We start from the raw sequence: 13,088 nt of genomic DNA, 5'->3' as shown, positions 1-13,088 counted from the left end.
AAGAACAAGACGTCAGCCGCCCTGTTCTCGCTAGTGCTGAGCTGCCAGATTCTGTGCCAGAGGATTTCACAGCCTTCTGTCAAGCCTTTGGGATGCGCAGGAAGGAAGCCAAAAAAAAAAGAGTAAAAGCCGTTCCCACGCACAGTAGATTCTGAGTGGCCCGACGGTTCTGAAAATCAGCTGGCTAACAGGCGGTTCCCAGTCCAAGCCCCAGTTTTGCCACTGACATACAATGCCTCATCCTTAACCAGTTCCCACACCTCCTTACACCCTGTCCGTCAGCGGTCGTGGTTAAATAGCCCCCCCCACCCCGAGTATCTAGAAATCGCTTCGGATAATGGCACCCATTCAGAAATGAATCGCGTAAATGAGCACGTGCACTCGTCAATGACGGGAGGTGAAGTCCCCGTGCGTACGTCTTCAATGACAGCGCTCGCTGCAGCACGTGGTCGAGCAGGGAGAGAAGTCTCCGCAGCACTCCAGTCACCAGGCTGAAGCCCGAGAAAACCGCTCTCCAAGGCTCTGCAGGCAATGTCCAACGTATTTGCATAGGGTCTCCTTAAAAACACAGTTTACATGGGGTACCTACTGCTTTACATCTTAAAAGCGAGCCAGGGACATGATTTGTCCTTTGGCATCTCCTGCAGGTCACCTTACGTTTACTTACAGAGTTCCAGAGCATAATGAAAAGGGTAATGGGCACCCACCTCATGGGTCTACAATGGACCAGTAAACCAAACGCACTTTGGGGGACAATCTGTCCGTCTTTTGTAAAAGAAAATAAGAAAGGAAAGCACAGTGAAGGGAAAACGCGCTAGTCTTCACCGTGAGCACTGAGTGGGAAAAGACACAGACCATTAGGGACAAACACTGTGATAACTGTGTCTTGGTGTGGAGACCTCGCTGAATTTCACCCCAGGCGCTCAGGCGATCCGTCAACCTCAGACCACCAAGATCGCATTTGGCCCAAAGCCTGATGATTTTAGCACATTAGCTAAATGGCTGAATGAAATTGGCGATTAGCACACGACTCAATTTTGCTTTTGTAAAATAAAAGGCCGCAGAGCAAGGCGGCTACAGTACATTAAAAGCTCAATCCGCTCTCCTGATATACATGTTCTCAAACGTGTAACAGACCACATCTCTGAAGCAGCAGACCCACAGCTATGGAGGACCTAACCCTACAGCGTGACCTTCATTGAAAATCAAAGCGCTTATCTTTCAGTTTGTATTTTTAAGGCTATGTACTATTTACTTCTTATTTTATACCTGTTTTTCCGCTGGGCTGCTTGTGATGTTCCGCACTGTATTGGAAATGCTCGTCAGTCAGGACTGACACCACACACAGCACTTCCTAGCATCCGTAGTATTTTGCCTCATCACACATTTTACCTAAACAGCAGAGAGCTTGGAGGTGGAGGACAGTTCCTGCTGTTTCCTTTCAAACCACATCTCATTCAAACATTTGAAACCATTCGGACCCGGGCAAGAGATTCGGTCCCAGTTTGATAAGGCTTCGCCTTTCTGTGTAGCTCCCAGTACTAACTACAAATTAACTTCTGAAGAATTAGTATGCGCCCAAAGTCTCCTACCCCCTTTAAATCTCTATCAACAGTACTTGGATCCAAAAATTCACTAATATTTATCACAGTGGAGGGAAGGCGATGTCTAGCTGTCAATCTGTTTATCTCTCTGTGCAGTCCTGTTACTGCGCAACACGAGCTGAACGGATCTGACAGCCAACGGTGGATTCCAAGGCAAAAATAACGCACAAGCGATGGTGAGAAAGATCACACAGTCCCACGAGTGATCCTGAGCCGATCATCTTCAAACGCACAGAAATAGTTCGGTTATTTAAAAAAAAAAGAGCCTAAAGGCAGTATGAATGCAAAAGAAAAAAAACACTGGGCAATTTCTACACTGAACGTTACTCTGAGACAAGCAATCCTCATCTCTCTCTCTCAGCTCCAGGGCAGAAGGAAATAAATCCCTTTTAACAGTTGGGGGTGGCTGGGAGTTGTGGTGGTCTATTCCTAGTCCCGTGATCAACTCCCTGGCATCCTGTGGCCTCAACCCCTTCACTCATCTTTGCTCCTAACCCCTGTGACTTTCTTTCCAGATTGAGGCAACCCAACCCAACTAATGCCCGGACAGAGAGCCGGATGGAGATACCGGTTTCTCCGGGATCTTCATTAGGGATGAGGCGGGGAGGAATTCTGCCTTAAGGAGCACGGAGATTGCAGGCACAGCCACAACCCAAACCCAGCACGCCATCAAGAGTTATTTGTACACAACGGTCCAGGTCACAAAACGTGGAAGAGCAGGGCCGAGTAGCCCCAGGAGGTGAAAAGTCATCCTGACGTCCCAGCCAGCTAGCAGGCACAAACAGAGCAGCCAGCCACCAGGAACAGGAGAACGCAGAGCACAAGGTCAGCGTCCTTCAAGATTAACAACAAACACAGGAGGAAGCCTGAAAAATCCCCAAAACACACATCCAAGTCCAAAATCCAGAAAGCACGTTCTGTGACAGCCCATTTCTTTACAGGTAAAGCCAGTGACTTTGTCCAAGTCCTAGTTCTGTTCCCAACTTTGGCTTGTTTACGTGCTGTTCATCCAGCACTCTCCTCTCCTCATGTCCAACCCCCCCTTCCCGGACCACCACGACAGCCCCTACCCCTTCCCTGAGTCCCAGATCCACTCGGGAAAACCGAACGAGAGGACCTCGCTGCCTGTAACCATAGAAACTGAGCCAGCCTGCTTACCTGCTCTTGTATGAGCTGAAACAGGGAACTTCTATCCATATACCGGCCAGGATTTTCAGAGGAACCGTGACAAGGGCAGAGGGAAGAAAAAGGGGGGCAGGGATTCGGGAGAAGGGTGGCGACTGAAGTGGCCGGCTCCTTTCGTAGGGTCCCGGAGACAGGAAAAGCCGAGAAGCGGGGGTTGAACGCAGGCTCCAGCCGGGCAGATAGGGAGTCCCTCTTCTCCTGCCTTGTGAGACCCGCTGCAGCAGTGGTAGTGGAGAGAGCCGGAGCGGAGCAGCAGAGCCTGTGAAGCACTCACTCACTCACGCTTTCCTCCTCTCTCCACACACGGCGCACAGCGAGAATGCCAATGAGGCAGGAGTAGGAGGGGGAGCCTCTCGTCCAATGGGAGCCGGAGGGGGCGTGGCTGCGGTGTGTGGCACGGGGATGGATGGCACTGTGCACAGAGGAATCAGTAACACTGCGGCTGGCTCACAGGCACGATGCTCACACCTCTTGCGGGCTCTCTTCATTTCTCCTCTCCTCCAGCCCAGCCTCTATAGTGTGAGTGCACAGAGTGCCATCTACCCTACTGTTCGCTGCTCATGGATCACACCTTTAAAAGCCTCGACAGCCTCATGAATTTCCCTCAGGAGGCTTACAGAGCGATACTTCTTGCTCTACAAGAAGGGTGACAGCAGGCGCTATGCTTGTGATTCACCAGTGTTCTTTGGCTGGCTCTGTTTGGGACCTAGTTTCCAGTAAAAGATTTTCTCTATATTCTTTCAGTGAGCTCTAGATTTTCCACCTAACATTTTCCCGATTTGATCTCACCTACTACTGTAGATTTCACTGCAGGCAGAATGTCTTTAATAATAACAACAATAATTGCTTACACTTATATAGCGCTTTTCTGGACACTCCACTCAAAGCTCTTTACAGGTTATGGGGTCTCCCCTCCCCCATCACCAGTGTGCAGCCCCACCTGGATGATGCGACAGCAGCCATAGTGCACCAGTACACTCCCCACACACCAGCTCTCAGTGGGGAGGAGAGCAGAGTAATGAAGCCAATTCATAGAGGGGATTATTAGGAGGCCATGATTGGTAAGGGCCAATGGGAAATTTGGCCATGATGCCGGAGTAACACCCCTACTCTTTTCGAGAAACACCCTGGGATTTTTAATGACCACAGAGAGTCAGGACCTCGGTTTAACGTCTCATCTGAGCCTATTTACAGTATAGTGTCTCCATCACTATCTGGGGCATTAGGACCCACATGGACCGCAGGGTGAGCGCCCCCTGCTGGCCCCACTAACACCTCTTCCAACAGCAACCAGGTGTCCTGGCCAAATTTCCCATTGGCCCTTACCAATCATGGCCTCCTAATAATCCCCTCTATGAATTGGCTTCATTACTCTGCTCTCCTCCCCACTGATAGCTGGTGTGTGGTGAGTGTACTGGTGCACTATGGCTGCCGTCGCATCATCCAGGTGGGGCTGCACACTGGTGGTGGTGGAGGGGAGTCCCCATTAGCTGTAAAGAGCTTTGAGTGGAGTGTCCAGAAAAGCTCTATATAGGTGTAAGCAATTATTATTATTATTATTATTATTATTATTATTATTATTATTATTATTACATTTCTAAAGTATTATAGATGCAACAGGCTACGTTCTGCACTTAACCCAAGGGTTAGGACTAGGAGTATGGTTCAGCCTATGGTCAGGTTTAATGCAATTAGCCATAGAAGAGGATTGTTAACGCACAAATGCCATACTGTTAATACTTTGTTAATATACACCATTAATAAAACACAAAGAAATTGCATTTGCAACACCCAATCTCAAGTGTTACATAATGTTGAAGCCACCTTATAATTAGAATTTCATACCTTTGCTTTTGAAGGCTGAAGAAAATTGTAACTTACTCAAATTAATCCTCTTACGGTCGTGATGGAGCTGAGTGCTGTTTTACTTTCCAATGAGCACACAATTTGGCTGCGAGAGTGTGCCAATGTACTGCCTCATTTTTGTGTTGTATTCTTCATTCTCTGGTAATAATAATAATTGCTTACACTTATATAGCACTTTTCTGGACACTCCATTCAAAGCGCTTTACAGGTAATGGGGACTCTTCTCCACCACCACCAGTGTGCAGCCCCACCTGGATGATGTGACGGCACCCATAGTGCACCAGTACACTCACCACACATCAGCTCTCAGTGGGGAGGAGAACAGAGTAATGAAGCCAATTCATAGAGGGGGATTATTAGGAGGCCATGATTGGTAAGGGCCAAGAAGAAATTTGGCCAGGATGCCGGGGTTACACCCCTACTCTTTTCGAGAAACACCCTGGGATTTTTAATGACCACAGAGACTCAGGACCTCGGTTTTACATCTCATCCGAAGGACGGCGCCTGTTTACAGTATAGTGTCCCCGTCACTATACTGGGGCATTAGGACCCACATGGACCGCAGGGTGAGCGCCCCCTGCTGGCCCCACTAACACCTCTTCCAGCAGCAACCTTAGTTTTTCCCAGGAGGTCTCCCATCCAGGTACTGACCAGGCTCACACCTGCTGACCTTCAGTGGGTTAGCAGTTGTGAGTTGCAGGGTGATATGGCTGCTGGCATAATAATTGTGCTTGTGATGGGGCATTCACTAAATACTGAACCTGTGATGTCAGTTTTCTCCAGAGACCTCAGGGCACTTGATGGTGCACAAAGACCTTGATATGAATAATATGAACTGCATCTGCAAAACTAAAACAGTGAAGGTTAACTACGTTAGCAGTACAGTTCTGTTAAGAGTGTTGTGAAAAATGTAAAACAAATCGAATCGTCGATCTAATCAAAGGGAAAACACACCTTGTCTGGGAGCGTATTAAATTAGAACTCTTTCCAAGATCGGGTTTGCTCTGGGATTAGATTACAATGGCTGTGGAAGTTTGACAGAAATTATTGTGCTGCTCCGAAGCGCATAACTCAAACTGCAGCTGAAATTCTGTAGCGCTACAGTGTTTCATAAATGTATTTATCACCAAAGGTCTGCTATGGAAAAAAACACTCAGAGATGGGGAAATAGCAGCAATAAAATCCATGCATATGCAAATAAACCCAGAGCTCAGCTGCTGGGAATTTAATCAAAACTAGAATGCACAAGCATATATATCACCTGTTTTAGCACAGGTTGTAACATCTTTGCACTGACTCCCAGCGGAATTCAGAATAAAAGTCAAAATGCTGCTGCTTTCCTTTCAGGGCTTGAAAAAGTCTGCCTGCTGACTACATTGCCTGCTTCATACGCCCCTGCACAGCATTCACACTCTTTGGGCTGTGGCTTTCTGTGAATTCCCAACATGAGTCTCCAAATAGGACCCTGTAGGACCCCATTGTCCGTGTGGGTCCTAATGTCCCAGTCATGTTAACAGGTGCGGTCCTTCGGATGAGATATAAAACCGAGGTCCTGACTCTCTGTGGTCATTAAAAATCCCAGGGTGTTTCTCGAAAAGAGTAGGGGTGTTACTCCGGCATCATGGCCAAATTTCCCATTGGCCCTTATCAATCATGGCCTCCTAATAATCCCCATCTATGAATTGGCTTCATTACTCTGCTCTCCTCCCCATTGATAGCTGATGTGTGGTGAGCGTTCTGGCGCACAATGGCTGCCGTCGCATCATCCAGGTGGGGATGCACACTGGTGGTGATGGAGGAGAGTCCCCATTACCTGTAAAGAGCTTTGAGTGGAGTGTCCAGAAAAGCGCTATATAAGTGTAAACAATTATTATTATTATTATTATTAAATACTGGGACATGCCAGGAGACACTGGGAGACACTAGGACACTCTGGGACTCTGTGCTTTCCCATTACAACTCATTGTAATTTCTAATTGTTTTATTTAATGCATTTATTTGTGAACACCTGCCTCTCGTGTGTGATCAATTATTGTACAGTAACTTGAGATAATGTATAATGAATGGTCCTGTATTGAATAAAGGTTATTACATTTTTAATGTTTGTCACCAAGGATAAAGACTAGACAAATAACAACAATAATAACTTGCAGTGTGATCAAATAATGACCGACCGACGCTAATGCTAATATTTTAGGACTGATGTATATCAACACATTTGATGGCTGTTGTTACCCAATGTTGCAATGGGAGTATTTCATTGAAACTTCCAGAAAAGGAAAAACATGAAAAATCGGGCCATCAGCGGAGTTCTGAAAGAAAGACTTGACTTGAGAAGGTAGGACTAAGATGAACAAACTTTACCCAGAAGAATGTTCCTGTGCTGGAGGTGTGAGTTCAGTGGAGCAGTGGACCAGCGGACCAGCTGAGGAGCAGCAGTATCAAAGTCTTCTGTCGTGGGAGGTGTTAATGTACATCATTAAGACACAGTAGCTCATTCCTTACCATCTGTGTTCCCTCGTTTACAAACGTAGATCAATCTTCACCTCTGTGCCAAGACGTGGGAAAATCCGCTCACATATTAAACCAAATGTGCTGTAGCGTTTTGACAGCGTATTTGTCTCACTTAATACGTAATAATCAAGAATAGCATTGCCCACTCCCAGAGACGGGCACACACATGTTTCAAAATCCACAAACAGCAATCTTTCAGCCTTTAACCCTAAAGCTGTACTCACAGCATGCGACATTTACAGAAAGGAAGAGTAGGGTGCAAGCCACTATTGTTAATTAAAGATAGATCTGTTAATTTTGCTGTTGCTTGGTTGAAGATTTGACTTGGGTGATAATTGTATATTCTATATTATATACGTGAGTGGAGACCCTGTTGTTGTGCAGCTCCATAATGAAAATAGTGATAAAAGGTTTTGTACATGGTTACACTATTGCTCTAAGATAAGACAAGATAACAATAATTTCTTACACTTATATAGCGCTTTTCTGGACACTCCACTCAAAGCTCTTTACAGGTAATGGGGACTCCCCTCCTCCACCACCACCAGTGTGCAGCCCCACCTGGATGATGTGACAGCAGCCATAGTGCGCCAGTACACTCCCCACACACCAGCTATCAGTGGGGAGGAGAGCAGAGTGATGAAGCCAGTTCATAGATGGGGATTATTAGGAGGCCATGATTGGTAAGGGCCAATCGGAAATTTGACCAGGACGCTGGGGTTACACCCCTACTCTTTTTGAGAAATGCCCTGGGATTTTTAATGACCACAAAAAGTCAGGACCTCGGTTTTACTTCTTAGCTGAAGGACGGCGCTTATTTACAGTATAGTGTCCCTATCACTATACTGGGGCATTAGGACCCACACAGACTGCAGGGTGAGCGCCCCCTACTGGCCCCACCAACACCTCTTCCAGCAGCAAGCTTAGTTTTTCCCAGGAGGTCTCCCATCCAGGTACTAGCCAGGCTCACACCTGCTGAGCTTCAGTGTGTTGCACAGTGATATGGCTGCTGCCCATAAAGAACACTTTATTAGCCATATACAATTTCTTGCATTAGGAATTTCTCTTTTCGCAGACCCCAGCTTGCTCTCCATGAGACACACAGATAGAGAGAAAAGCTTAGGGTCAGAGCACAGGGTCAGCCATTTATACAGCACCCCTGGAGCAGCTGGGGTTAAGGGCCCCTGCCAGCTGTGGGATTTGAACCATCAACCTTCCAACCACAGGTGCAGATCCTTAGCCACAGTGCCACCACTCTGCCCTACATACAGCAGTTTTGTAAACTGAAATACTCAAAACCGCTGCAAGGGTGGTTTTCCTTAGATCTGCATTTGTAGTGCTTGGTGAAATCTGTATGTGACTAACACCTATCCCCAGGGTGTCCCTGCAGACACTGCAAGCACTACCCGACACCAAACCAACTCATGCAAACATCCAAAGATTTCCCTTATTAACAAAGCCAAGTCTTGCAAAGTCTGCGAGTGTTATTAATCATTCTGTGACCGTTACTCCTGCAGGACGTTCCACTGTCTGTGGGGAAGTGTGTTTGTACAAGAACTTGCAATTTTGAATAAACAGATCTCAATAATCCACACAACTCCATAATCCCTAAAACATTCAAACAAGATGGGTTTTTAAAGCCTGCCTTAAATGGAGTTAGATCATGGAAGACGATTGAAGTTAAAAACCTTTCCGGAAAATATACCGTTTCAGTGCTCAGCCTATAAAATGTTAACATGTTTTTCTATCATGTATTTATATTTCTGTTTTGAAGCAACCCGTTTTATTTCAAGATGCGAGTTTAATTTGACAATTTAGTGTCCTTTAAAGTGCTGTTAATATCCTCAAGCCCTGAACAGGAATTAGTGTGATTGAAGAAGAGACCGCCTGATCCATATTGCTTATTGATCGGAAAATGTGTACAAATTAGGACACTGCGTGACGAGGCAATTAGAAAATGTAATTACAACTAAAAAATTCATGAAGGTCATGTCCCATGATTCATTACAAAAGCAAAACCATAAACATCTATTAAGTTACAGTGTTTTTCAATGCTGACGCATGTTGATTAAGCTTTAATATTGATCTGGGACAGATGTAACAACCAATTTGCCAACATATACATTCATATCTTCTTTCCCTGGGCAGCTTCAAAAACCTGTTTTGTCACAACGCATGGCCTTAGGGTCAGCTTACTCATAACACTGAGATGTACTGCTCCTTCATTATTCAACACTTTGCAGTCCATGACTTTTTACAGCTGTTGTATGATATAACGCTGCATAACTGAACAATTTACCCCTGACATGGTGCTTATTATTCAAAACCCATCCATGCATCTTCTAATACAGAGCCTATCCCTGCAAGCAACAGGGATAAAGCAGGATACATCCTGGACAGGACACTAGTCCCTTGCAGGGCACACACAGATACACACTCACACCAGGGTCAATTTTCCCAGAAGCCAATTTCCCAGAAGTTACCAGAATGTCTTGGCCTGTGGGAGGAAACCCCACATGAACACGGGGAGAACATGCTAACTCCACACAGACAGTACCCCAGGAATTGAACCCAGGGCCCCAGTGCTGGGAGCCAGCAATAATAACCACTGCACCACTGTGCCACCTGTTTCTGGACTTATGGGAGCATGGGAACCAGAAGGTGTTCACTCACATTAGATTAAAGAAGAAAAAAATAAGTTTTAACCTGTGTATTATAACTGAAGGGAATTGCATATGTTGGTGTTTTTTCCCCAAAAGGCTCTTGGAGGTCTAATGACACAGCAGGAAACTGTGCTCTGTGGTGAAAAATAGGTTTTGACAAGGGCCTACTACAGTGAGATTATTGCAGCCTTGAATTGTTTGCAAGAGAACGCTCTGAGTAATTAAGAGGAGAAAGAGGTTTGGAAATCACAGCACACAGAACAAAAGCTGTTCACTCTTACAGGGCCTGAGAGAAATCCAAAATGCACACTGGTACTTCTTAACAGATTGTTTGCTTGCTGTACAGTATAAAGAAAGGCAGGCGCTGAGACAATTGTTTTCAACTAATAAGAAGCATTTAAATGTCTATTTTACATCAGCAATGGAGGCCCTGATGTCTTCTGGGCGCCAACTAAATTGGTTCGACGCAGGGCAGTGCCGTTTGTGAGAATCTGTTTTTAATAAAGACACAAGCAGGAGTCCGTCAGATTCTCAAAGACTGAATCCTTCAGCTACAAAAGACAAGTGCTCAACTATTACAATTCACAGTATATGCTGCTCTGTGTGAGGATGGGGAAGAAGCAGTCATTTTGCATGTTCAATAGCGTGCCGATAACGAGCCCGGGTTTGACATTGAAATGCGAGCAGGGGATATGATGAGGGCTTCTGATACAGCAGGTGAGATGCAGTGCTCTAATTAAGTTTTTTCCTGCAGGACTGGAGACGCCTGTCGTTTGGCAGGGCCTGGGCCTGACATTAGGATATGGTGTGTAAGTGGGTGTTTTTGGAAAGGCCGAAATTAGAAAACAGTTCAAAACGGAGGCTTGGTGTGATTAATGCTATCAGTGGTGTTACTACTGCTGAAACTGTGACAATTACAGCAACTAGATCAACGGCTCTGACTACTACTGCTAACAATTACAGTAACAGCAAGAGAAGAGAATAATATCCTTACACTTATATAGCGCTGTTCTGGACACTCCGCTCAAAGCTCTTTACAGGTAATGGGGATGTGTGGGATGATGCGATTGGCAGCCATAGTGCACCAGTACACTCCCCACACACCGGCTCTCAGTGAGGAGGAAAACAGAGTGATGAAGCCAGTTCAGAGATGGGGATTATTAGGAGGGCATGATAAGATAAGATCACTTTATTGGCCATATACAATTTCTTGCATTAGGAATTTGTCTTTTCGCATACCCCAGCTTGCTCTCCATGAGACACACAGACAGGGAGAGAAGCTTGGGGTGAGAGCGCAGGGTCAGGCATTTATACTGCACCCCTGGAGCAGCTGGGGTTAACGGCCTTGCTCAGGTGCCCAACGGAGTAGGATTCCTCTGCCAGCTGTGGGATTTGAACCATCAACCTTCCAGCCACAGGTGCAGATCCTTAGCCAGAGCCACTGTCCCACTTTAATACGATTAGTAAAGACCGGGGGGAAATTTGGCCAGGACGCCGGGGTACTCTAACACCCCTACTCTTTTCAAGAAACACCCTGGGATATTTAATGACCTTAGAGAGTCAGTACCTCAGTTTTATGTCTCATGATGTAAAGCAAGAAACTTGAAACACGAGACATCTCCAGCAACGTTTGTCTACATTCTCCTCTGCAATAAGCCCCTGTGCCGGGGCACAGCTGTTTGTATCTTCTCCCTTTTGTGCTTCGTCTTGTACCTCATTCCACCCCACGTCTGTTTGCTGAAAAATCTCTACATGCACGCTGAATTAAGTCTCAACATTTCTGAAAGGCACAGAAGAGAGACTATTGTTAATACTATTGCAAATAATAGTTTGCTCTCCAGTCCTCGCCTACAGACTAATGAGCTGAGCAGTATCCAGCATGAAGGACAGTGAAATTCCATCTGCCGCCCATGAGGTACCGATACGAGTGCGGAGCTGTGAGTGCTTGTGTCGGTAATTACCCGCACGGCCGGCAGCCCCTCCTCGTTTAGGGGAGCACAGGGAAGAAAAGGGGGGCAGCAATTAATCACTCGCGGTCGCCAAGGTGAGAAACGAGCTGGCGGATTCTGTGAAAAGAATTGATTCCTTGCATCTATAGAGTGCTCCCCAATCACTTTTCAAAGGCCTCAGGCACTTTGCAGAGAGGAGACCCCCCCACACTTTATTTACTGCTGCAGTGTGGCCCCAGACCTGCACTAGCAGCAGGAGGGGGTGGGAGGAGAGGGAACTGCGGCGCCGGGTGAAATAAGGGGGAAGTTTAGGGATTCCCAACGGCACACTCCAGGATGGAGTTTGGCCAGGACGCCATCTCTTTCAAACAGTGCCAGGTCGAGGTCGGGACCTGGGTTTAACACCTCACCTGAATGAGCTTTCTTCCTCGCTGTGAGCTCAGCGGAGAGGCCCAGGCGCAGCGTGAAGGGAACGATACTGGTTTTTTCCTCCAAGGACACAAAAACACACACAGGCGCTCGGCAACATTCGCACTCGAAAAGCCACTGGCACCGGGCAGGCGCTGTGCAACGGAGAAGACCGGTTTCTCTTCAGCCGGACTGTTCCACATCCCCATTGCCGTCACACAACGCACCATTGAGACCGGGGTGAATGCGGCAGGCCTGCCATTTGCCTGCTTGCCAGCTGCGTTTGGAAACAGGACAAGTACAGCCCGCCAACTCTACACTCCGCGGCGTGGGCCCTCATTGGTGGGTCTGTGACAGGCGGGTGGGGAGGGGCCCGGGGGAGCTGAGGAGGACTTGGTACATTCAGAACACCCCCCTTGCTAACCCCCCTCCCCCATGAAAACACTTTGTCAGGATTTCAAAACTGCCTAAATCTCAGTGGGTGAATTATTCGCATTCCCCTTGCATACCTCCTGGGACGGGGTTAACTCTGCAGATTAAACTCGGCTTCGAGACCCCCCTGATAATCTGTAGAACAAAGAGAGAGAAACCAACTGACATTTCGAGAGGCAGAAAGTGAGAAGGAGGAGGGAGGATGTGGGCCAGAGTGCAAACATCCATGGCCTCTCCCATCCCTCGTGACCAGCCTGGTGTGCAACAGTGGCCTCTGGCTCTGCTCCAGTGGGAAACCCGATTGTGGGTGAGCACGGATCGCCGAGTTTCCCGATGGGATATTGACAGGTGGCTTTAAATTTAAGCCCGGCTGGGGTTTTTTGTTTTCTTTAAAATAAGTCGTTTTCAATTGACTGAATGACTGGAACAATGTGAAGATCAATGCAGTGGGAAACGCAGCTCAGCGA

The 13,088-nt window shown here is 46.9% G+C and overlaps 1 protein-coding gene across 1 annotated transcript in view; it reads right to left on the bottom strand.

Moving 5' to 3' along the window:
• Nucleotides 1-3,114, bottom strand: part of rhbdl1 (rhomboid, veinlet-like 1 (Drosophila)) — an 84,718-nt gene extending 81,604 nt beyond the window's left edge. Inside the window, exon 1 of the mRNA XM_015360037.2 lies at nt 2,763-3,114. Within this exon, the coding sequence (XP_015215523.1) occupies nt 2,763-2,801 (39 nt within the window). The 5' untranslated portion in view covers nt 2,802-3,114. The remainder of the gene's footprint in view (nt 1-2,762) is intronic.
• Nucleotides 3,115-13,088: the final 9,974 nt, after the last annotated feature.

The sequence above is a fragment of the Lepisosteus oculatus genome, chromosome 19 (assembly GCF_040954835.1).
Source record: "Lepisosteus oculatus isolate fLepOcu1 chromosome 19, fLepOcu1.hap2, whole genome shotgun sequence".
NCBI classification, from domain to species: Eukaryota; Metazoa; Chordata; class Actinopteri; order Semionotiformes; family Lepisosteidae; genus Lepisosteus; species Lepisosteus oculatus.
This window is presented reverse-complemented; position numbering and strand designations above follow the sequence as displayed.